Source organism: Ambystoma mexicanum, chromosome 4q (genome assembly GCF_040938575.1).
Source record: "Ambystoma mexicanum isolate Mex_15411 chromosome 4q, UKY_AmexF1_1, whole genome shotgun sequence".
NCBI lineage: Eukaryota > Metazoa > Chordata > Amphibia > Caudata > Ambystomatidae > Ambystoma > Ambystoma mexicanum.
Genome location: NC_090928.1, coordinates 397771115 through 397796538, shown reverse-complemented (window position 1 = coordinate 397796538; position 25424 = coordinate 397771115). Strand labels below are relative to the sequence as shown.

General features: G+C 45.0%; 1 protein-coding gene across 1 annotated transcript in view; it reads right to left on the bottom strand.

Annotated features, from left to right (window-relative positions):
- RYR2 (ryanodine receptor 2) overlaps nucleotides 1–25424 on the bottom strand; it is a 3854281-nt gene that overhangs the window by 514964 nt on the left and 3313893 nt on the right. Inside the window, exons 89-91 of the mRNA XM_069607971.1 lie at nucleotides 11147–11228; nucleotides 6668–7971; nucleotides 3397–3467 (exon numbers count right to left, since the gene is read on the bottom strand). Coding sequence (XP_069464072.1) covers nucleotides 3397–3467; nucleotides 6668–7971; nucleotides 11147–11228 — 1457 coding nt within the window. The remainder of the gene's footprint in view (nucleotides 1–3396; nucleotides 3468–6667; nucleotides 7972–11146; nucleotides 11229–25424) is intronic.

Below are 25424 nucleotides of genomic sequence, written 5' to 3'. Positions count from 1 at the left end.
ACAAAAAGAAGGAGAAGCTATGATAGACGAAATTAAAAATAAAAATACAGCACAAATTTGGCAATTTCTTAATTCAGTTACTAATGCATCGCAAGTATCATCTCATATAAATGGAGTGTCGGAAAATGATTGGTGCAACCATTTTTCATCTATATATGTTGCTCCAACCTTGAGTGAGACCTCGGACATGATATCGTCTCCCTTTACTCTAAAATTTGATCAAGATGACATTTTTTATTATATTAATAAAACAAGCATGTCTCGAGCCCCAGGTCTTGATGGACTCTCGAACGCGGTCTTAAAGAAACACATCGACATGTGGGCTTCAATTTTGTACTCACTTTTTCAACTGATCATTTACCTTAAAAAAATTCCAACCTCCTGGACACACTCTATCATCGTCCCTATTTATAAAAAGGAGATAGGCAAAATCCCCTGAGCTATCGACCTATAGCCTTATTAGATGTTCCAGGAAAAATCTTCTGCAGGCTGGTACTACGTGATCTAAATAATTGGTCTCTCCATTGTAAGCGAAGAGACCCGTTTCAATCCGGTTTTGTAGCAGGACTCGGGACAGCTATTAATTTGACCATCCTTAATGCAATTAAAATATCTTATGCCATGCAAAAGCAACCCTTATATGTCGCATTTGTGGACTTTCGCATGGCATTTGATTCTGTTGACCGAGTTCGACTTTTGAGGAAATTGGCGAAATATGGTTGCCCAGAGAGATTGTTAAAAATTGTGAGCTTGCTACACTCTAACACTTCTGTCACGGTGAAGCTAAATTTAGAGGGCCTTTTATCTAAACCAATCCCAACTGAGAGGGGACTCAATCAAGGATGCCTACTCGCCTCTACTCTCTTCAATCTATTTTTGTTGATTTGGCGGATGACCTTGCTGTGGCTCAATCTGATCCCCCAAAGTTGGGAAATCAAACTGTTGCCTGGCTTCTTTATGCTGACGACTTAGTCCTTATTTCTCAAACTCCTAGTGGGCTCCAACAATTACTGAATGTCCTTGATCTTTATGTAGCAAAAATAATCTCACAATGAATGAACATAAGATGCAAATTATTACACTTGGGAAACCAAAATTGTCTCTACGGACTAAACATACATGGTCGATATGTAACAAAAAACTACAGATCGTAGACGAATACAAATATCTAGGAGTATATTTTAACAATTTTGTCTCAGAAAATGCACTTGAGACAACAATACAAATCGAATTAGCAGGGTTAATTTCGCAGGCCAGAATAATTAATGCAAGATTTGGTAAGTTTACTTGCATTCCGATCATGAAATTTTACCAACAAAAGGTAATACATGTTCTCATATATGGTTTGGAATCTCTGCTTCCAAGAACCTTCACGTTCTGGAATGGCATTGAAGCACAATTTTGGAAACGTATACTTGGACTGCCTAAGCGCACATCTAACAGGTTACTGAGATTTGAACTTGGCTTGCTGTCCATTCACGCTCAAGTTACATGGAAAATGTGCAGTCTTCTAAGAAAATGTCTTATGGGGATAAGTAAGCGAGATAGCCTCGCCATCCTAGCAAACTACCTTTTGTTCTCTACTCACTCATTTTCACAAAAATGGAGGACACATGTTATGATTGCCCTAGCTGACGCACCCATATCAATTGATCTTCTGATTACAAATCCAAATCGAGCCAAGACTGAAATGTACCAGACCGATTGGCTAGCCACTCAAAAAAAGTGCCTAAGATTAAAAGATTTTAATAGACTTCTTTTTGGTCACAAGGAACTTGGTAGTATGGCTGACTATCTCATTAAATGTCCGTCTGTAAATTTAAGATGGAAAATTTTGCGTTTGCGTTTTAATCTATGGCCAGTCAACGAAATCTTGTTAAGACGTGGTATGGTCACAAAGAAGCAGAGCTTTTGTAGGTTTTGTAACGATAAATCTCAAACAGAAACACTTGCTCATATCATTATCCAATGTAATGCTTTTGCTCCCTATCGATTCAAACTGATAAAAGAAATGACATGGCAACATGTTAGTCGATCCTATGATGAAATATGGTGTGAAATTTTCAGCGCAAGAAGAATATCGATCAGTATTGCTGTTATACAATTGCTTGACATAGCATTTCCTTGTGTGGAAAGAATTTCCTAAAAGATGTACCTTAGTGTACTGGAACGCCGGAAAAAAAAAGTTTTATGTCTATATTTTTATATAGTTCTTTTTATATGCTGAAAGTGAATGTTGATTTTATTTGTTTTTTTTTAAGAAAAAAAAAATGTGTAAAGTTGTATCAACAACTAAATCGATTTAAAAGCACTATGCATGTCCTTCATTGAAGTCCTGTTAAAGACAAGTATTGGCAAAGCCAACAACTTGGGCTTTTTTAGGCATGTGCCAGGCACTGCTATTACATGTCCAGATACTTGCACCATTTTGTAGTTGCTACCATCGAATGCCAGTTAATACCACTAGAGCAGTGCCTGGCATTTGCCTTCCCCAGGCCTGCACAAAAGCCACATCTGTTGGCAGTGCCAATGCTAGTTAGTTTAACATCATATATATGGTGGCAGCCACGTACATGGGGAATAATTTTGGTTTAGAAAGTATGTGTGGGTATGATACTTTTTCTGCAATTAAGGGATGCATACACACTAGTAGCACGGCACGTTTTGCGTTTTACCTTATTTATTGTTATATTGAGAAGATCTCGGGAGGATAGCTGAGCAGCAACGTAGTCGCCTTGGAAGCAAGACGACACGAAGAAATACAGGTTCTATCCCCGGATCCGCGCTTAGAAAACTCGGGGTATTAGCGCGTTATAAATAACCTATCATGATGTAAAATAACCGTTTCCCCGACCAAAAAATGATCTGAAAAGTAAGGAGTTAACTGCAGTTACCAAGCAGCTCTCGGTGTAAAAAAAATGTAATATTGAAATGGACCTCAATGACTTATTTTTTAAGCAATAAAGCATTTCAGCATCACATTGTTTTTTGATTTTTTTTTTTTACTTTTCCCTCGAAAAAGTAAAGACTGGTAGAAACATTCGTTTTTTGGATGACGTGAGAAAATGTCTTTATATAAAAGTTGTAATTTTCAAAACGGGAGAATAAACAGAACATGTATACTTTTACAAAAGCCAAAACTGTTGACGTTCGCAATTTTTGCTTGATTTTACATTGTGAAATGGGTGCCAAGCGTTCACCTACGGTTTAAAGTGTTTTTGTTACCATGTTTAAAACATATTTGTGTTTCTACACTAAATTGCACGAAACCACTAAGAGAAGAGATTCAATCACAGGGTTAAAGCAAAACGTGGTTCATTCTTTTTAAAAGGTCACATTTTTAGACCCTCCGCTGCCCCCAAGTACAATACATTTCAGAATGAAAGAGGCACTTACGCTGCTTTCTCCGGTTCGGCTTTAACCTCTTCTTCCTTCTCTTCCTGTTCACCTTCGGTGAGCACCTCTGGCTGGAATGAACACATTAATGGAGTCAGCACATGTTCACACAATTGCACAGTGTCAGAGAAAGCGATGCATGGCATAAACTGCAGTGGGTTATCTGTGGCACGACAGCACTTCCGTAAATTCTGCTTTATTCCGTTTTCAGAAAGTCGTCCTTTTTGCAGGGGATAATGAAATTGCTCACGCGAATTCTACTTTACTGTTTTTTTTTTGTTGCACATGTTTAATGCATGGAAAATTACTGCACTGGGCTGGTGGTGGTAACTGACCAACACCGGGACTATTCATGTGGTATCTTGTCATTTCACAAGGGCTTTTTTTTACTGTGGTTTTATGGTGCGATGGCAATTCTTACTGATGCACTTATTCAAAAATTGTTGAAAGGACCTGCATCATCACCATTTTCTATTGTATTTATTCTGGATTATGATAATGGCATTTATGACATAACTTTAGTAAAGTAAGAGCTCATACAAATTACACCAGGGCCCTTTTTAACAAAGGCCCGCACCGATGGTATTACCAGTGCAATTGTGTTTAGCACCATTGTGCTGCTTGCATAACATGGAGTAAAGCGAACGGTACATCAAGAGGTTGGCAATAGAACACACATGGAGGAAAAGGGCTTTGTACCCATTTCTTCTGGGTAAAGGGATATATATATATATATATAGATATGGCAAGAGTAGAAGACCAGGCAAACACTATAGAGCATGCTGAATTCACCTTTTCTGGTTTTAGGACAAAACAAATACTATTTCTGTTCAAATACAAAAGACAGACCCTTGAGTTCAAATCTTTATTTTTTTATGTCACGCTGGAAACAGAGCAAACACAAACTGCTTCATTTATTTTCCCCAGTGCAAAAATATTTATGGACAAGGATTGGGACAAAAAGAGTTTGCTGCATTCCCTCTTGCAGGAGCAGCCTTTGCTCAATGTTTGCACCAGCGCAACGTTTCTCTAATCTGGCCCCAGTATAGGACATTAAGACACTGCTGCACGTCAATTCTGATGTGGTCAGGGACGTCAGTGTAAAATGGTGTGGTCCAAATGATGCAAACTGAGACATCCTGAAGTGGTGCAATACCTTTTGCACACTCATGACAGCAATGCAGCCTTGCACAGAGATCAGAATTGTGTCTATCAAGCACTTCCCCTTGATGTGTGGACTGGAATTAGAATAGAGCATTAAACTAGTCCTAGGATAAATGGAGAAAATTTAGCAAGCCCCGCCCACCTGGTGTCTTCCTGTTGCCTCTCTTTCCCTACTAAAGGAGCGCTCCAGCCTCTTTTCCTTTGCAGATGGGGAGCGTGTGCAAGTGGATCTCGGTCACCTTGCCTAAGCCCCGCCCACCTGGTGCCTTCCTGCTTGCTGCTCTTTTATCCCACTTAAGGAGCCCTCGAGCCTCTTTTCATTTGCAGACGGGGAGCAGGTGCAAGTGGATCTTGGTCACCTGGCCGAAGCACCAACCACCTTCCTAGCCCTGCCTATTCCTTCCTGCTCTTAACTCTTAGATCAAGGGCGACTCTCGCCAGGACGTCCAAAGCAAAGTGCAGAAAAGGGCAATTCCTGTTTGGACCAGGAGGATCCATGGCTCGAACCCCTGCTCAGACAGCAGGTAAGCATGCACCAACATGTGTTTACTCCCTCTGTCCTCACAGGCCATCCCCGTCCCCTCTGTTTCCACCCATGATGTTCCCTTGTGCCCCCCCCTTCTTGCACACAGGTGTTGCCTGTCTTGCTAAATTATTCTACCCTGCCCCCTCCACCTCCCAGCCTACTTCTGCAGGAGTCTGTCCTGATACATTCTGGTTTCACCATCAACCGTTTTGTGGCCAATGCTGGATTTGACTTTTATGGACTTCATTGATTCACGGTGCATCACACTGTCTCATGGTGGTCCAGAATAATGCTGTTCCCATCTTCATCTTGTATCCAGGCTTGCACCATTATGTGTTACCACTGACTTCTGCAATTGTATCACTCTTCCCTCTTGTTTCTCCACTCTCTTTGACTGCTTACTCTCTGTTCTCTCCTCCTCGCCCTTTCTCCCTTTCCCTATCCCCCCTCACTTTCTTCTATGCACTTACTCTATCAGAATTGCCCCTGGACCTAGTATGATAGCAACCTCGTCTGTCTCCTCCCACCTCCCCTTACTTGTGCCTCCCCCCTCCAGCACTATCTGAAATGTCGGCAGGCCTAGTACAATAGTCGCTTCTTTTGTTCCTCCCTTCCCTTTCTGCACCCCTCTTCCTTGCCTTTTGTTTTCTCCGGCTCTACCAGAAATGTCGTCAGGCCTAGTTTGGTAGTGACCTGTCTGTTTCCATTTCCTTCCCACTCTCCCCCTTCATTCCTTATCTATGTCTTAGCTCTTGCACTATCTGAAATGTTGTCAGGCTGAGTACGATAGTTAATTTCACATCCTTACTGTTCATGGCCTGTAAGAATGTCATTGTATTTTCCCATGTTCCCTCCCTTTCCTTGAAAAGCTTTGAAACACCTTGTTACAATTAAACCCTGCCTGACATTCTTGCATATCGGGTAGGGTGTAATTGTAATTATAAACACTGCCTACCATGCGAGCATGGTTAGCAACCTTTACAATGGATCCCTATGGGGTCCGCGCAGGCAGGCCCTATAGGGATCGCCAGCATTTTCCCCAGCATGAAAATCCAAGCATTTGTATAGCGGAGAAGAAGGATGTAGCAGGAACGAAGGTTGTGTTCCACCCCTCCTCTCCTCCATACTCATGATTGAAAATGTGGCGTGACATGAATGGAAGGTGTTAAAGCCTTACTGAAGGCTTTTTTGCCGTCCATTCACGCCACACCACTATGGAAAATGTGCACCTTTGTTATTTACAGAGCTAGGAGATGGTATGCATTGGCATTGCAAGTCATATTAAAACACAAATAATGTTATTGGAGGTAAAATCCTACCCCACCCACAAACCTCAACAGAACACATAAGTCATTGGCACACATACGCTATGTTATATTTCGCCATCACTGCGTACAGCTGTCAACTACATGCAGAAAAAAGTACTATACTTTTTTGAGCCATTGCAAAATAGATGCAATTCTACGGCATGTGATAATGTCTATTATCTCGGTGCAGGCATTGTGTGCAGCAAACACTATTCTATTGTTATTTGAACCCACCACATGCAAACTGTTCAGAAAGGTTATCCAGTTACATTACCTGAATGCTTTGCTGCGGATCAGGTAATGTCAGCAAGGATGGGGTGCTCATCAAATCGCCAAGGCCAGCATTTGGGTTGTGTGGAATGAGTTTGTATTGGCCTCCTTCCCTCTTTAGGTCCAAGCCAAATATGTCTGAGAATAAGTCACTATCATCTGACAGGGCAGTCAGGTCCGTTAAGTCTTCTGGCGGCAAAGATGCAACTATGAGTTTTTTTTCCACCTCTTCACCTTCTCCACGCACCTCGTCCTGCGTGGGATCAGGCATGTTAGCAAGCAGCTCCGCCACTTTGATCTTCTTTGCCCCTTCCACCAAACTCCCGCCAAGCAACAAGCTACAAGTGATTCGGAAGAAACCGCGGAAGACACTAGACATAAAGTGCACAACATCCACCATGATGCTCCAGCAGGAAGAAAATAAGGCCATGACCAAGTCCTTCATGGTCATCTTTTTCATCTTCTTGACCTGTTTCTTCATGCTCTTCATACTGAGCATTTTCACGAGTGCCAATATATTATACCTGAGAGCTAGAAGTGCCGACTTGACTGTCACTAGAGAAAAGAAGCCCAACCCTGGGTCCTGTTCTTCCGGTTTTTCCTTTTCGGGATCTTCTTTATTTGATGACCTCTCGTTCAAGTCCGACTCTGAGATCTGGGCAGCCAGCTGCATTTCAAAGATGGTGTCCTCACAGAAGTTTACAAACAGTTCCATCTTTTCCTTCTCGCCTCCTTCGTTTACCACATCAAAGATGAACTGGCGTTTGGACTCTTTGACTTGTGGTTTCTCCCACTGGGTGCGACTAGACTCACTGATCTCAAAGTACACCCTCTCGATGCGCTTGGCACTGCCCATGATCTCTATGCGACCCAAGTAGGGCTGGAAGTAGTTAAGGACACTGTCTGCCAGTTCGAGGAAAGTCTGCAGGCGGGTGTCATGGGGCATGTGCTCTGATAAATTAGTCAAGAGAACAGCTACATTAAAACCAATATCTTTGGCAGGTTCATGGAACCGTTTGACAAACTCTTCATAGTCCAGAGTTTCATTCTCATCAGTCTCGGCACAGGACAGAAGAAACTCTGTTTCGGACTGCGTGTAGTGTTTATGGCTTTCCATTGCCTTCTGGAAGTCCCTTTTAGAAATGACCCCTTTACCATCGGGGTCATATTCCTTGAAGGCATCTGAGAACGTCAAGTCTTTCAATTTTAGGAACATGTCAAAGAACTTCAGAATCATCTCGACATTGTTGGAAGATTCCACCAACATGTCAACCATTTGCTTGCCAATAGTTCCATTCACGACATTACCTAAGGGAGGGTAGATGGATGCACAGTTATAGTTAGACAGACTCATTTTAAACAAATACATTTACAATCAGTAAGGTAATATCACAGATGGTCTGACCGCTAGCCAAGGGTGAGCCTAAGACTACCTTAGTAAAAGTATGAAAGACAGGCTGTGAAATCCCTGCACCTTCAATGATATTTACTTCTCCCTTGTAAAAAAGAAATTAAAATACATACCGCTTTACTGTCCAAGCACTGCAACTCCCATGTAAACAGACATCTTGGTTACAAATAAGGATTTTAAGTTCACTGCTGGTTTATTTTCTGCGCTTCTTGAAAAGTAACTGCTTCGTGCAAATTGCATGATTGAACTGATGGTAATTATATATGTTTTTCAATCAATAATGTATAACTATATATGATTTTAACAATTGTCAGAACCTCATTTTGGCAAAAAGATATTGTCCTGACTCAATACTTACAAAAAAAGACATGCATTTGCATGGATCAAAAATTGTTAAACTGAGTCCCCTTGTAATGATTATCATTGGGAAAACCCTTGAGTCCCCATTCTGTTTATGATCGGAGAGCCAAACAGCCTCCAGGTGAACATGCCCAGAACACACAGTGTTTATGTTTATTTATTATTTATAATGCGCAAGAGTACCCAAGGGTATCAGGGCGCAGCATTTACAAGAATTTTCGAAGCTTAGTTGCAGTCATCATAAAATATACATACAGACAATGAGGTAAACCAATGTTATATACAAAGCAGCAGTGAGTCAGATATGAATTATATACATGTAAACAGGTAGGCACACGTGGTTACAGTGTGTGCAGGTAGCGCGGCATTTAGTAATCCTAGTGGGCCTCCGATTGCAGCCATGAGACTACCTTGGAACGGAAGTTCTGGTAGGGCAAGTCCATTCTGAGGTTTGGAGGCAAGGAGTTCCACAGTTAGGCTGCTTTCACCGGGAAGCTGTTTCCTTCTATGGTGGCGCGTTTGTAGTTGGGGACGGATAGGCAGTCTTTATATGCTGTTCTAACGGGTCTATGCTATGAAGGAAGGGACACAGCCAGGAAGAACACGACCACGACAATAGGTACACAAATGTACAAACACTTTGAAACAGAGAGGGAGAGAGACTGGGGATAGAGGGGCGGTGAAGGCATTCGCAAAAGTGAGGGGAAGGGACGGGTTGGGGTGGGAAGGCATTGGCAAGAGGGGAAGAGACTGGGGGGCGGGAAAGGCATTGACAAGAGTGAGGGGAAGAGACCGGGGATAAGGTGTGGAAGGCATTGGCAAGAGTGCGGTGGAGAGACTGGGGATACGGGTCAGGGAAGGCATGGGCAAGAGTATCGGGAAGAGAATGGGGCTAGGGGGCAGGGAAGGCATTGGCAAGAGTGAGGGAAAGAGTCTGGGGGGAGGGGCCAGGGAAGGCATTGGCAAGAGTGAAGGGAAGAGACTTGGGATAGGGGGAAGGAAGGCATGGGCAAGAGTGAGGGGAAGAGACTGGGGATAGGGGGGCGGGGAAGGCAAGAGTGAGGGCAAGCGACTGTGGATAGCAGAGCCGGGGAAGGCATTGGCAAGAGTGAGAGGAAGAGACTGGGGATTGGGCAGGGAAGGCATTGGCAAAAGTGAGGGGAATAGACTGGGGATAGTGGGCAGGAAAGGCATTGGCAAGAGTGAAGGGAAGACTGGTGATAGGGCAGGGAAGGCATTGGCAAGAGTGAGGGGAAGACTGGGGATATGGCAGGGCAGGGAAGGCATTGGCAAGAGTGAGGGGAAGAATGGGGATACGGCAGGGAAGGCATTGGCAAGAGCGAGGGGAAGACTGGGGATAGTGGGCAGGGAAGGCATTGGCAAGAGTGAGGGGAAGACTGGGGATAGGGCAGGGAAGGCATTGGCACGAGTGAGGGGAAGACTGGGGATAGTGGGCAGGGAAGGCATTGGCAAGAGTGAGGGGAAGACTGGGGATAGGGCAGGGAAGGCATTGGCACCAGTGAGGGGAAGACTGGGGATAGGGAAGGGAAGGCATTGGCAAGAGTGAGGGGAAGACTGGGGATAGGGCAGGGAAGGCATTGGCGCGAGTGAGGGGAAGACTGGGGATAGGGAAGGGAAGGCATTGGCAAGAGTGATATTGCCAAATTGGGTAGCAATGGGGTGCAGTGAATTTCAGGGATCAGTATTACTTAAGTTTCCTTGATGACCTGTTACATTCTCATAATCAATGTTTTGACCTATGACCTGTAAAGCTCTTTGTATACAGGGAACCTCTTTCAGGAACAACACATTTTTAATAATGATAGGGGGCTCTGCTTCAGGCGGCCTTCTTCCCGCCTTCCAACTGAAAGGAATAAAAAGAGAAACCAAACAGCATCTGGATATTGCTTGAAAGAAGCCAGTAAAAGGTGTGAAGCGGCTACTAATAAACAGAGGGAAGCAGGTGGAAACAAAACACACGGTGTAATTCAAACCCAAACTATCTCATGACACCCCTTACAAGTGCCATTACATCTGTTTTAGCCTACCCCTGAAGGGAAATGTGGTAATGAGCAAAGGTTTCCCCAAACATTTCTTTTTTTCCGGTCTCTTGAATCAATTCACAGATGTCTCTTTGGGGTTTACTAACATTCATTAATGTGTTTAATATCGGTTAGAAAAGTAATTCAAACATACTACTATAACGGCTGCATGTTTCAACATTACCTAGTGTAGTCTAACAAATTATATACATAATTATGCTACGAAATGGCTACTGAATGGTAAAGCTCACTGTGCTAGCTTTCCATCATTGCAAAGAAAAGTCTCTACGCCAATCCACCGGTGCAATCACAGAACAAAGAGAAACTGTGCCTGGAAATAACACGCTTAACAAAAGTCCTTTGCAGGCTTTGCCCCAAGAATAGAGGCCACGTTTTCCAGTTAAGCGTCAAACGTACTCGACGGAGAACATATAACTTGTTAATTATATATACCGTCTACGTGGTTGAATAAATAACGTTATAACAATAGAAAATGCATTTCCGTGTAGAATTTGTATTGCTATTCAAACGATTACTACCTCATTGGTGTAGCATGGAATTAATAAGCTCTCATGGTACTTTAGTGTGGGTAAACATGCCTAGGCAGGAAATAATTCAGCTCTCTAGAGTGAGAACAAGACGAACCTACAGTGGTAGACCGGTACCATACCTTCCAACATGGACAGAAGCATCACTACCATATCCTTCTGGAGATCCATCAATTCCTTTAATAGCTCAATCTGACTGGAGTCCTGTAAATATCAAAACGAGGAAATTATTTATTTATTTATTTGTAAACTTTGTTTATTGAGTGCTCGACATTACAACAAGAAATAAGAATAGCAGTATTAGTTAATTTAGTAATTACACATCAGCGAGCGCACCTGCTGTTATTACAATGACTATAGCAGAAAGAGATACAGGCAACAACCAAAACACAAACTACGACGATTCCGACCAAGGCAAAGATGAAAATCAAGTACAGGATTTTGAGTCCTCGGCCGCTGCTTCATTACCGTTCAATGTCAGCAAGTAATTGCGGAGGGGAGGCCAAATGTCCATTGGCCTACCTACAGCGCGCCGGCTGCAGGAAGGGCCACTGCTGCTCCTGATCAGAGGCCCATGTCACTGCCCACAGCCAGTGTGACACAGATGGGCTGGCAGGCTTTAACCATAGCAACAGTGTACATCGTATTGCTAGCAGCATGAAAAGACTAGCCAGTTTGTGGAAACGTCGACGAAGGGACAACATTTTATTGGAATAAACAGGTCATAGGATTAAGTTCAATAGTGCAATCTAATATCCTGGACATGGCGTCACAGACTCCACTCCAAAAGTCTCTCAGTCTCGGGCAGTCCCACAACGTGTGGAGGTTTCCCGCCTCATCCGAGGGACATCTCGGGCAGAGAGGTGAGTGAGTGGATGAGAAGAGGTGCAGTTTGGCGGGGGTGTAGTGAAATCTGTTTAATAATTTGAATTCTATTAGGCGGAATCTAGAGTTAAATGACAGTGAAGGTCTGTAAACACAACTACCCAGGTCTCGTCTCTGATGTCTGTGCCCAGAACTTTAGCCCAGATGTCACAGAGCTTAAGTAAGGGTTTATTGGCGCAGGTCTGCAGTAGATTGTATATTTTGGTGACTATGCTGCGAGTAGAGGTTCCCTCCATAATAAGGCTGAGTAAAGGTTTGTCAGGGGGCAATACTGGGAATCTCAAGTAGACACATCCATGGGGAATCCTGCAAGTCTTGTAGTGCAATAAAGGAGCCCATGTCGTAGACGTCTTTCAGACTGGTGTATCCATCTGTCGCCCACTTACACACTGCACCTTCACTTAGCCTAGGGAAAGTAGGAAGGAAGTTCCATAACTGAAGGTATCAGTTAAACGGGCGAGGGGTGTCTAACAGTTCCAATATCCTACCCTATGCCGAGGCTGTCGCATTGATGGAGTCAACAACCACGGGGTCCTTCCATAGCGGTGGTAGAACCAACGAGTGAACATCTCGAGTAAAAGCTGCATGTCGCTCAAGTTTGACATGCGCGTGAGGAGCATCCTCATTGAACCAATAGGCAGCTTAGACCGCCTGGGCCGCGATCCAGTACTTTCTAAAATCAGGAGCTACGAGGCCTCCCAGACTGTGTGGTCTGGTCAGCATATCCCACTTTAGCTGGAATGCCCCTGAGTGCCACATAAAGCTGTTAATCACAGTTTTCAGAGTTTTGGAAAACATAGCGCCTGGCCAGAATGGTATATTTAAAAAGTAGTACAGCAACTTTGGGAGGAGAACCATTTTAAGAAGCGACACCCGCCCCGCTAAGGTAACTGAGATTTTCACCCAATGGTGTAGCTTGTCTGTAAGCTGGGGTAGATATACTCCATATTTGTGTTCATTTAGCGAGGTCGAGTATCCGATTTAGTGCAGTTGACACAGAGTCCGGACAGGGCACCGAAGGACAGGATGTCCTGTAGGATCGGGGCGAGGTGCCATTCCGGGCTCCGCACAAACAGAAGTGCATCATCAGCATACAGTGAGATAATTTCGGGTGAGTCGATAATCTGATCCATCTATGCGCGTTTCTAGAGCAAATACACTCCACCAAGGGTTCCGTGACCATGGTAAACAGAGGTGAGACCGGACAGCCCTGTCGGGTACCCCTATCGATATCTTCGGGAGTGGAGAGAAGTCTGTTTGTGTTGACCCTGGCTGAGGAGAGTGGATAAAGGAGACGTACCCATGATATAAATCTAAGCCCAAACTTGCACTTTTCCAGCACCACCCACATAAATTGCTGCAAGACTGAGTCGAAAGCTTTTTGGATATCTACTGAAGGGGCAAAGGCTTGCACACTTGGGTCTACCTGAGCAAGGATATTGAAAAGGCACCTCAAAATGAGAGCTGTGGAGCGTCCAGGGACAAAGCCGGACTGGTCAGGATGGATGATGTGTGTCATCTAAGGCGCCAGTTGAAGGGCTAATGCCTTTGCACATATTTTAACATCAGAATTAATGAGTGATAGTGAATGGTCAGATCTGCATTGCTCAGGTGGTTTACCAGTTTTCAGCAGTACAGTAATCACTGCCTCATGCAGTGTGGGGGGGGGGGGGCACTCCAAGGGTGCAGGATTCTTGAGGCACCTGTCTAGATTTAAAATGTTTATAAAATTCTATGGTCAACACATCAGGGCCTGGGGCCTTGCCAGATGGCAGGGCCTCAATGGCACAGGAGATCTCCTCTGCTGACATGGGATTGTCGAGTGCTTCCCTAGCTTCACTGGACACTAGAGATAGTGGGACAGTGTCAGGGAATTCCTCGATGTATGGAACAGGTGCCGTATCTCTATTAGCATGGAGAGTTTCGTATAAGGAGCAAAATACCTGATTTACCTCAAATGCAGTATGTACCAGCACCCCGTGGATGTCCTGCACTAGTGAGATATGGTGTTCACCTCCCGCTTGTCGCATAATCCTTGCTAACAGCTTGCCAGGGCACTGGTCCTTGCCATATTACCTCGCCAAGCCAGGGCGGTCCAGGAAATTCAGTTCCCTATCAGCTTGTGACCGGAATTTGTCAAGTTCAATCTTGATGCCGCCCACTGTGGCGGTAGTGGGGTTAATTGTGACAGCTTGAGGAAAAATATGCAGAGTGGTTTTAGTTTTACTAACTTGTATATCTCGCTGTATTGCTTTAATGATCCCAGATTCCTTACCCAGGGCTATACCACGGATGTATGCCTTGAAGGCTTCCCATAGAGATGCACATGTGTTGACTGAGCCCGCGTTGACCTCCAAGTACTCCTCTATGCATTCCCCCATTTCGGCCTCAAACACAGAGTCTAGTAATGCCTGGGGTTTGAGTAGGTATGGTCGCCTCTCCCCCCATAGATTCCCAGTATAAGTGAGAGTGTGATTTGGGAGTGATCAGAGAAGGTCCTAGGAAGGATAGTGGCTTCGTCAATGCACCCAATATGGGCATCAGATGACAACCAAATATCGATGTACGAGTGGGAGTCATGCACCGTGGAGTAGAAAGAGTACCCTCTGGATGTCGGATTGAGTAGTCTCCAAGAATCAACAACTCCCAATTCAGTCAAGCCCTCCCGTATAACTCAGGCAGCCCTGATCAACTGTCGGGCTTTACTCCCAGATCTATCAAGGTTCGTATCCATAATTGTATTGAAATTACCACCCGATAGAATAGGTACTAGGGGATATAATGCCAATAGGTCCATCACCTGTGGTTAAAAGTTGGGATTGTCAGTTTTGGGACCAAATATGTTCAATAACACTATTTTTTACCCAGTAGTATACCGTATTGTAACATATCGCTGAATGGGTCCAGGTGTACTGTTTTATGTGTGTATTGTACTGACTTATGGATGAGGGTCATGACCCCTCTGCATTGGGTAGAGTATGTTGTGTAGTAACGTTGCGTGCTCCAGCCCCTAGCCAATCTCTCACATCCCATTTCCAAAGCATGCTCTGCCTGCAAAAACCGGACCTGCATCTTATGTCTGTCAACATATAGCTGGAGCTGTCGCATTTTCACTGGGTTGCCTAATCACTGCACATTCCAACTCATACAGTGCAGAGTATCAGTCCCCATGAGAGTAAAACACAACGTGGGGCCTGTGCCCGTAGCAAACAAGCACAAGGCATTTTGCTGGGAATATCACAAAGGAATACTGCCTATCGCTGATACAAATATACATGTCAAGCACATTTTCCATAACTGGCCCGAAACTACCACCATCTACCCCTCCCACAATCAGAGGAATTAACTTCCAACAACCCAGTAACATTTGCAGCATTGCATGGGGGCTGTCTGCCAACAGTAACCTGGCATCGATATGGCCAACCATTCATATATGAAACAAATTACATGTGCGCATTTCTATAGTTGGTTTCAATAAAGATAGAGAGTGGTAGCTGTCTTGTGAAGTGGTCTGCAGTGACAATTCACAAAACAGTTCGTCCATAGTCAGTGTCACAGGGGGAGCCAGTTGACTAGGGCAGCGAAGCAGCGGGACTACGTAGTATAGGGCTACCCTGGAAAGTGGCCATCCAAAAATGTCATAGTATCCTCAGGAATGGTGAAGAAGTATACCTTGCAACGATGCTCAATACGCAGCCTGGTTGGGTATAGCATAGTGTATTTTACCTCCAAGTCCTGGAGCCTCTTTTTTTGTGGCCATGAAGGTTTTGCGCTCCTGCTGAACAGCAATAGAGAAGTCGGGATACAGATGTATCCTGCTGGATCGCAGTGTTAGTTCACCCTTGAATCTTGCAGCCCGCAATAATGCGTACCTGTTGCGGTAATATAGTATCGTCGGGTAGGAGCCCCAGGTTTAGGCTTAGGGGTGAGCGCACCGTGGGCGTGTGCAAATTGTGTTGATAGTTTAGGGGCATTCAGCAGAGATAACAGGGTGCGTTCCACAAAGTCTTCCAAGGAGCCGTCAATGCTCCCCTCCTGGATGCCTATTATGTGCAAATTGTTACTCCTTGAGCAACATTCCAAGTCATCATTCTTCTTGCTAATGGACAGTACCTGTCTTGAGAGCACTGTGACATCCGCCGTGAGTGCAACAACCTCATTCTCAGTTGTGCCAACTCTAGTCTCCATTTCAGTGATGCGAACAGTTTTCTTCATACAGTACATTATGGCGCTGATTGTGCAACACATGTCGTCCAGCTTAGTTTGGATAGTGGTGAATCCCTGCTAGAGGTACTCCATCATGCGCTGGAGTTCACTGGGTTCATCCAGTATCAAAGGGCCCCCTGCAGTGTCTTCCGCAACTTGCCTTTGGTGGAGCCTTGGCAAACATATTGATTGAGCTATGCTTCTTCCCTGCAACTTTGGCCATGATGGCACAACACTGGACAGCCCAGGATAGCATGGGCTGCTCAGCAGGGTAGCAGAATTGCAGCTGTGTATGATGGGGATCACCACATCAGGGCGAAAAAGTGTAAGAGTGTGAGCACCAGCAGCTCCTTCAGTCACAATGGACTTCTGCCCCGGCTCGCAGTGTAATCCTTTGAGCCACTTCAGTGAGCGAGGCCAGGCATCAGGGACAAGGCAGGGGACTGGTAGTGCGAGGGTTAATGGGCACTGCAGGCGGATGGCAAGAACTCCGGGGGTCCAGCAGGCCTCGGGGCGTGCCCACAGCTGCAGTGGGAGAGCAGTATTGGAGGGGCTAGGGGGATGGGGCATCTCACCTCAGCACAGCTCAGGAGTGGAAGAAAAGTGCCTGAGGGCTAGCTACCTCTGGGCTCAGAGCGCATCTGTCTCAGCCGGGTTAGCAGTCTGGTGGTATCGTGGATGGCTCCTCTCTTGCCACCAAGGGGGCTGCTTGGCTAGGGTGCTGGAGGCTGAGGCAGCACAGGAATGTAAGCAAGCAGCCGATCTCCAGAGGGGCCAGAGCACTGCAAGCAGGAGCAACCCGGATAGAAAGATCGGGGATTGGAAGCCACCGCTGTGCACCCTACACCAGTCAAACAGAGGGAGGCATAGCAGGATACAGGCCGGCAGGGTGGACCAAGCCGGCAGTGGCATGAGGTGCGAAGCGGCCAGACGCAGCAGCGGCTCCAAAGGCACAGAACTTCACAGCTGACAATAGTGCCGTTCTGTGAGAGGGACAGCACAGTTTCGGGAATCTGTGCACCAGATTAGCCAAGTATTGAACTGTACAAAAGTTCTGGGCTACGGAGCATGAAACTCAGGCGGCCATCCGTTGCGCGCAACAGCTCCCCCAAGGGAATTGATTCTAATTTCATGTAAAACACATAGATTATGTGGAGAATGTTGCAATTTATTTTTAGTAATGATTGAGGATTTTTACCTATGCTTTATGGGCGCCCAGCAGGCTCACTATTTAAATATATGTATAGTTATATTTAACATGATTGTGGATTATAACAGCGTACACAAACTCAGCAATCGTGAGAATGAAAACAAACTTACCTGACCACTGAAGTTGCTTAATAGGAATTATTTTGTCCCCATTAAGACCTTTCACATTTTGAAATCTCGCATGGCACATAACAGTCGATATATCAATCCCTCTATGTGTTGGACTCTAAGGGACAGCAGCGATTCACAGAAGTGACCAAGGGCCACTGATGCCAAGGAGAGCCCAAAGTTCCTAAATTATTCTCACTACTAGTGTTTGGAGAACCTTACCATGGTGGCAGTGGGCAGAGTGTGAAGAAGTTGCGGAAGTACATAGAAAGATGAGAAATATCAGGCAAATAGTTCATTGTTGAACATCATGATGCAAATTATTCCTGCTGTTTCAGACAATGTGGCCTGATAAATTCCGGTGGTAATTAAAAAAAAAAAAAAAACCTTGCCAATGCTAACAGTCTGGGATTTTGTGTAGACATGGAAAAGGCACTTTCCAGTCACAGTCGTAGTGGTATTAACTGGTCATTGGTGGAAGCAGGTGCAAAATGGGCATCATATAGCAGTGCCTGGCAAATGCCTAATACTTATACACAAGCCAAAACTGCTGGCTTTGCCAATGCTTTTTTTTAACAGGACTTCAGCGAAGGACATGCATAGTGCTTATAAATTGGGTGGCTGAAGGCAGACCCGGTAAGACATTTATTTTTATCACACCAGTAGTGAGTGGGTTTACAAGTCCAATTAAGTCATTATCTCTCAAAAGACTGCTTTGAAAAAACACTGGCAGGCACTTCGATTGCAATGTTTGATGGCAAGGCTTGATTAAAGCAAGATCATACAGTTCCATGAGGAGGTGTTTTGTGCACAGAGGTGAAAGAATGGGTTGGGAATTTCCATAGGGATTAGCATGGCCGTGGGAAGCCAATGTGTGGTTACATAACCAAAACAACACTTGCAGGCTGCGTGTCCCTCCTCATAGGTCATTCCTCCTCACCTGTCCTCTAATGCAATAGTTTCGGCCTATAGGTAATAGCCCAAACTAAAAAGGCTGAGTATCCAAACTTCTCCCGGGTTAAGTAGCAGATTATAAGAAACAATGCTTCATAATCTGTACAGGACTTGTAGGTTTCTTGCATCAGTACTCCCTGAAACAGTGAGATACAACATCCCTGCAGTAAGCAGCAGTCTATCCTACTAGTAATAGTTTATTGGGTAGGTTCCAACCAAACGTGACTTAAGACACTTTCAACCGCTGTCTCTGCCCTGCTGTGGTACAGCACCACAAACTACACCAAAAGTAATGCCTGTCCAGGCACACTTTTGATAGGGCGATGAAGAAACTTAGTGCTCGTTTAAAAGTGATCTAGCATAGAAATGACTGTCTCATCTTTCTAAGACCAAAGGTCATTTTATCACTTGGTTGATAATAAAGGGTATACAATAGATTGCCTTTTTTTAATTGTTAGTTTCCTGACTGCCTAGGGCAAGTGTGCTTGGATATCTAAACATCGTGGTATAGCCAAAGATGCTTGAAGTACAGTAAATCTAGAAGCCGAAAAAATACTGTTTTCCAATAGAACATCTGTAAATGCCAGCCGTTAATGGGTATATCGAACGCCCCATCCTCTGAGATAGGACTCATAAAAGTATTCACCCAGGCTTACTGGTGGTGGTGTTTTTTTACTATTGCTCTAAACCAGTGGTCTTCAAACTTTTTGACCCCGGGGCATGGAGGAGAGGAGGCGAGCAGGGGACCTAAAACTGCTCTGCCGGTGTTGTTTACAACGTGGCTCCCCCACGGCAGATTGCTGGAGCCCAGCAATCTGCCATGGGGGAGCTGCGTTATTAATACAGCACCGGCAGAGCAGTTTTGGTCCCCCGCTCGCCTCCTCTCCTCCATGCCCCCTAATGTGGGGGACGCAGGGGGAGAGGGGCAAAAGGGGGACCGGTACTGTATTAATAACGCGGCTCCCCTGTGGCAGATTGCCACGGAGGAGCCCCGTTGTAAATAAAGGGGTCATTTACATCTCACGGGCGGCGGCAGCAGGAGCAAGGAACACAGGACACCACAACGCAGCCTGGACGCACGATCCAAATGCAGGCAAGCGTGCGTCCAGGCTGCGTTTATTTCCTGTTTCATGGCCATGCCCCCAGCACATCGCACTGGCTGAGCCAGTGGCTCCCCATTGCACATGCTCAGTTCAACGCAGCAGGGGGAAGGAAAAAAAAAAGCGTTACTCTTCTTCTGCGCCAGGCATCACGCGCCCCCCCAGGCAACCTGGCGAGCCCCCCAAGGGGGGCGCGCCCCACAGATTGAAGACCTCTGCTCTAAACAGATGTCCTTTTCATTCTGCCAGCTGTTTAGCCATACTTGCATTGACTGAAGATGCTGTTTCTTTATGGTCTTTCACTAGTCCAGTGTGCCCTCAATCTTGTTATGAGTGATCCAAATGTTCAGGGTGTTGGTACTTCAACAAACGTCTCAAACTATTACACAGTTTAGTTGTTAGAGTCATGTTAGGTTATTGTGAGTTCCAGCTTGATCAGTTTCTGTAAACAGATGAAAAGGTCAGAGCCTTTGCTGCCACTGGATTTTTCAAAACAATGTTCTCAGTTTTCAGCACTGGTGGTAGCTTGCTTCCAATAAAAAGCAAAATTAACTCTTAGCTTTCAGCTGATCAAAAAAGATGGGCATTAAAAGCTAACATTTACCCATTTACCTTTGTGCTGCATTTCTTGGGTGCAGGGCGGAAATGTACGCATGACAGTGCAATATTATCCATCCAATAAATAACAACAGAGGGATGCATGGCAGCATCATGCATGCCTGAAAAGTAAGCGAGTCTGCCCCAGCCCGACTAGCCTTTTTAAGTGTATTACTTGTCAGATGATCATGGGCGAACATATTTGGCTAAAAACCAAACCAACCAATTTTTTCTGAATCAATCTTTGACAGTGGTTTGTGTAGAGTGGTTCAGGTGGTTTGGGATAAATAGCATCCTTTGATTTCAGAGTCATGCATAGAGGCAGAAACAAGAGGGAGTCCAGCATCTGAGAATACACTTTGGGTGAGGGATACTGAGAAAAGGGATAGGCTGTAGTTACGGGTGAGGCAGAAAATTTAAATAGCTGTCATCTGAGGAAGAGGTACAAAATTATGGTAATATTTGGCGGCGGTAAAGCCAAACAATTAAGACAGGACGTAAATAGGGAGATATAGAACATTGAAATGCCACTGAGGAGAATGGGATGGCCAAACTCTTTGGAGGCAGCGGCTGGCAGTTGATAACACTCGGTGGCTGTAAACGAGAGCACAGTCTTCCTGCGGCAAGTTTACATGCATGCATGCTGCTAGTGTAAATAAGCCTTACAATTCTTTTGGTCAGTGGAAAGCTTTAGAGTATACATCTAGTCAATAGACTCGAACGGAGTCTATTGACTAGATTTGCTGCCTGTGTACAAGTCTTCGAGTTCCCGGGAGGTAGGACAATCAATAGTTGTAACTGAGTGTGCCACCTCAGTACCAGAGAGCGGGGATCCCAGTGGCAACCCTGCATGTGCCATTGTTTATCGGATGAACGGGAGTGGATGACGGAACTGGTCGGAGGCAGTACCAGGCAGGGAACTACATTCTGTGGCTTTAGCTGAGAGTGTCACCTTTGTGTGGCAAGTCCAAATACGTGTTTGCCCAGAAAAACCATAATCTTTTTGCCAATAACGTGGATGGGGATAGGTGGGGTTAGAAAGCGTTTTGCACCGGCCACTGCAGCTACTGTCTACATTGAATTGTAAGTGTAAGTGAAAATGGAAGGCATCACTGTTGCATTCAGCTTCACTTGTTGCAGGTGAGATGGAATTAAATGCTCAGGTCTTGTGTTTGAAGGTAGGGGGGAGGGATTAGGGTCACTTCCTCAGGGACAGAAGGGGAGAGCTGAAGATTTCCTTTACTGATGAGCCAGTGCAAATCACATACAGTGTGGTGGAGCATGATGAGCCGGGAGACACAGCATACATTGTAGTGGAGCCTGATGAGCCAGAACACAAAAGAATAAGAACACAAGTGTGAGGGGGCACCACCAGATAGCTAGGTATCTAGTTTAGGGTGAGATGTTTAGGATATACATACAGTGTATGAGGAGCACTGAAGAATCCCCAGTGGAGCTTTTGGGTTAAACCGAAGTATAAAGAAGATTATAGCAGGCTGGCTATAATGCTGTGTGCTCATAGACAGTCTGCACTCAAGGAGTAGCACTCAAGTTCAATGGCAGTTACAATCAAGTATATTGATATGCAAAAGTAATTGCATAAACAACCAATTGAATGCTCATTGGTGCCCAACAACAGTAAAAACGGGAAAATTTAATGTGATACATTATTTGTTTTCCTCAGTTTGTACTGTTGTGTGGCACATTATCTGTTTTAAATTGGTTATCTATGCAATTACTTTTGTTTATCTTTATACTGGACTGTAACTGGCATTGAAGTTGTTGAGTGCTACGCCTTCAGCGCAGACTGACTGTGAGCACACAGCATTATAGCAAGCCTGCTATGCTCTTCTTCTTACTAAAGAACACAAAACACACAGGCTAGAAGACTATAATGCACCATGAGCTATAGCACAAGGCATAGAGAATCATGATATGAAAAATTCCCATCATTGACAGGGAGGGAGTCTGAGAAAATTGAAAATGATGAGCTACATAAAGAATAAGACAAGTGAGATCAGTTGAAACGCATACATGATCTTCATCTTTTGGTGACATGTTTAATCACCAATTTCCAAACGTTGAAGGACATGATTACCATCGCCCAGAAGAACAGCTCATTACAGGTGCGCCACAACCTGCCATAACACCACTTACAGCCCACAACTGCCTACCCTGGAATACTACTTTGCACATGTTGGAGAGAGAAATGAATACAATTCCATCACTAATCATTTCAATAGTCACAGCCGAGCTTTAGACAGAACATTTGTTAGTCCTGTAAAAGTATATTTTGCATGAATGCCGCCTCAGAGTAAACGAGTGGCCTAAGCACATTGGCATCGCATTATAAATTGCATTGAATGAACCTGAAACAGGCTGACTATGCCGATATTTTGAGATATCTGCCATTTTGGTCACCTCTTGCTTTCTGTCCCATGTTTAAAATTGTGTTTGTTGGCTCCAGCAGAGCTAATGAACGTTGTACTGTTTCCATGATGTCAACATAGATAAAAATCTTGAAGCTGTTAAAGTGGATTGTTTGTCCTACACTGAGAAATCTTGGAGTTAAACAAAAGTCATACTAATCACTAATTTAGATACCATCTGTTCCAACAGTGCCTTCTCCGTTCAAATAGCAAAGTAAAATAACAAATAGTTGAACATGCTTTTCTGCAGAAATCTTTGTTTTCGCTCCTTGAAGCTAAGCTGACTTTAAACTCAAGAACAAATGATAGGCAAATATAAGCGAGCAAATTAAGGAATGTTACCTTTGTGTCTTATAATTGGAAAACATGTGAATTGTTTAAAGGAAAACAACAAACTATTCAAAGATGTTTAAGCACGACTTAGTTATGTGGAAAGGCTATGGACCCTAGTTAAATGTATTACATGAAGAGGGGCTGGACGATGTGTCTGGGATTGTGGAAAACTTGTATAAATACTTGTGTTTTTGAAATGTCCAGCACACTCATCTCACAGTGTCTGCTTGCACACATTGTGGGGTGTTGAGAGCCAGACATCTGCCTGTTAATAAATGTACATGGTACCTTTGGACCCGTGACTGGCGTATTCCTATTATGTGGTATTAAGCCTCGATATTCTTTAATCTTTCACTCGAAGAAGTGTTGGGTGCTGCCTGATCGCTGATGTCTATTGTGAGGGCACCAATCATGTTAGCCGAAACATTGAATCCCTCAGTGAGGCGCAGCCACTGGTGTACCTGATCAAACTCAATCTACAGTCAAACGGGCTGATGATTTGGCTGACAAGGTGACTACAGTACCGGTGGTGATGGATATACTCTCAACCTGTCATGGTTATCAATCCAAAGCCTCAATGAAAGAGAACAGTGCACACATCTTGACCTCCTTTCTTGAGCCATTCTTTCAAGATCAAAGATGCTGATTTTGGCCACACAATAATTCACCATAGCAGGACAAGACACGGTTCAGCTGTTCACAAATGCATGAGGCAGCAGGTGGAAATGAAATTGTATGAAGAAAAAAAGCACAAAGATAATGAAGAACAAGTTACTCTCTTACCTGGTAACGTTCTTTCGATGGGATGGTCCGACGACATATTCCATATCAATGACATGTAATCACCACAGCTGTGCTGCTTCGGAAAATCTTCAGCGTCTGCGTCCTGCGTCGATGACGTCGATACGTCGCCCTCGAGGACCTCCTCCGACGGCCGACGTCACTGGATGTTATAAGTAGGACGCACGACGCCCGTAGCCTCAGTTGTAGTTTTTTCCCAGAACGAGTGGCACCAGTCTTCTGCCAGTCTGACACACAAAGTCTTGCGGAAACATAAGCTGCAATCGCATAAGAAATTCTGTAGCGGGGAAGGCAGGGAGGGAGCGATATGGAATATGTCGTCGGACCATCCCATCGAAAAAACGTTACCAGGTAAGAGAGTAACTTGTTCTTCGAGGGGATTGGGTCCTCCGACGTATTCCATATCAATGACAGACTCCCAACGCAATACCAATGCAAGGAGGTGGGAAAAAAATTTAGAAAACAGAAATTTAGAATACCCAATCAAATCGCGGAGTAATGGACCGCCTTGCCAAAGGCCAGATCCTGCCCACGGATGGAATCGAGGGAGTAGCGATGTACAAAAGTATGTACCGAAGCCCAGGTGGCTGCATCACAGATGTTACGAATAGGAACACCCCACTGTAGGGCAGTAGAGGCAGCCATACCACTGGTAGAATGGGCCCGCAAGCTGACCGGTGGGTCCTTACCCGCCAGGCGGTAACACTCAGAGATAGCCAGAATAATCCAGCGAGACAAAGTCTGCTTTGTCACAGCTTGTCCCAAACGCTTTCCAGCGTAACCAATGAAGAGTTGATCGTCCACTCGGAACCGGGACATACGTGAAATATAAAAGCTTAACACTCTCCTAGGATCAAGCCTATGGAGCCTCTCCTCTTCCTTACCAGGATGTGGAGGAGGATAAAACGCTGGAAGAACAACCTTCTGGCCTAAATGAAATTCCAACACCACCTTCGGAAGAAAGGAAGGACGAACTCTAAGGACAACCCTGTCCTTATGGGACACAGTGAAGGGTGGCTTAATTGAAAGTGCCTGTGACTCACTCACTCTGCGAGCAGAAGTAACCGCAACCAAAAATACAGTTTTAAGAGTTAACAGTCTCAAAGGGCATGAATGCAAAGGCTCAAACGGAGCACCCATCAGAAACTTGAGAACAAGGTTCAAATCCCAACCAGGCACCTGGAAAGGTGACGGAGGGAACACATTAGTTAGCCCTTTCAGAAACTGAGAAATTAAAGGAATTTTAAAATAGGAACACTCTTCAGACGAGTGCTTAAATATGGACAGCGCCACCAGGTAACCTTTAATGGTACCCACTTGCAAGCCCCTGTGGGCCAAAGAAAGCAAAAAAGACAGAACCATGGGAATGTCATATGCAAAAGGATCCACATTCTTAACCCTGCACCAGTCGCAGAACTTATGCCAACGGCAACGGTACAGGGACTTTGTTGCGGGCCGTCTGGCCGAGAGCAACACCTCCATCACGTCTTCAGGGAGGTCCCAATCCATATACCTCAACCTCTCAGAAATCAAGCGTGAAGGTTGAGGGATCCGACCTCTGGATGGAGAACCTGACCCCCCTCCTGTGAGAGCAGATCGTCTCGGTAGGGAAGACGACGTGGAGGGCAGATGGACAAGTCGAGAAGGTCCGGGTACCACGTCCTCCGGGCCCACGCTGGAGCAATGCGGATCATCCGGGAACCGAACCTCCGTAACCTCCGCAGTACTTGCGGGATGACGGGTACTGGAGGAAACGCGTACAGCAGTGGAAATGACCA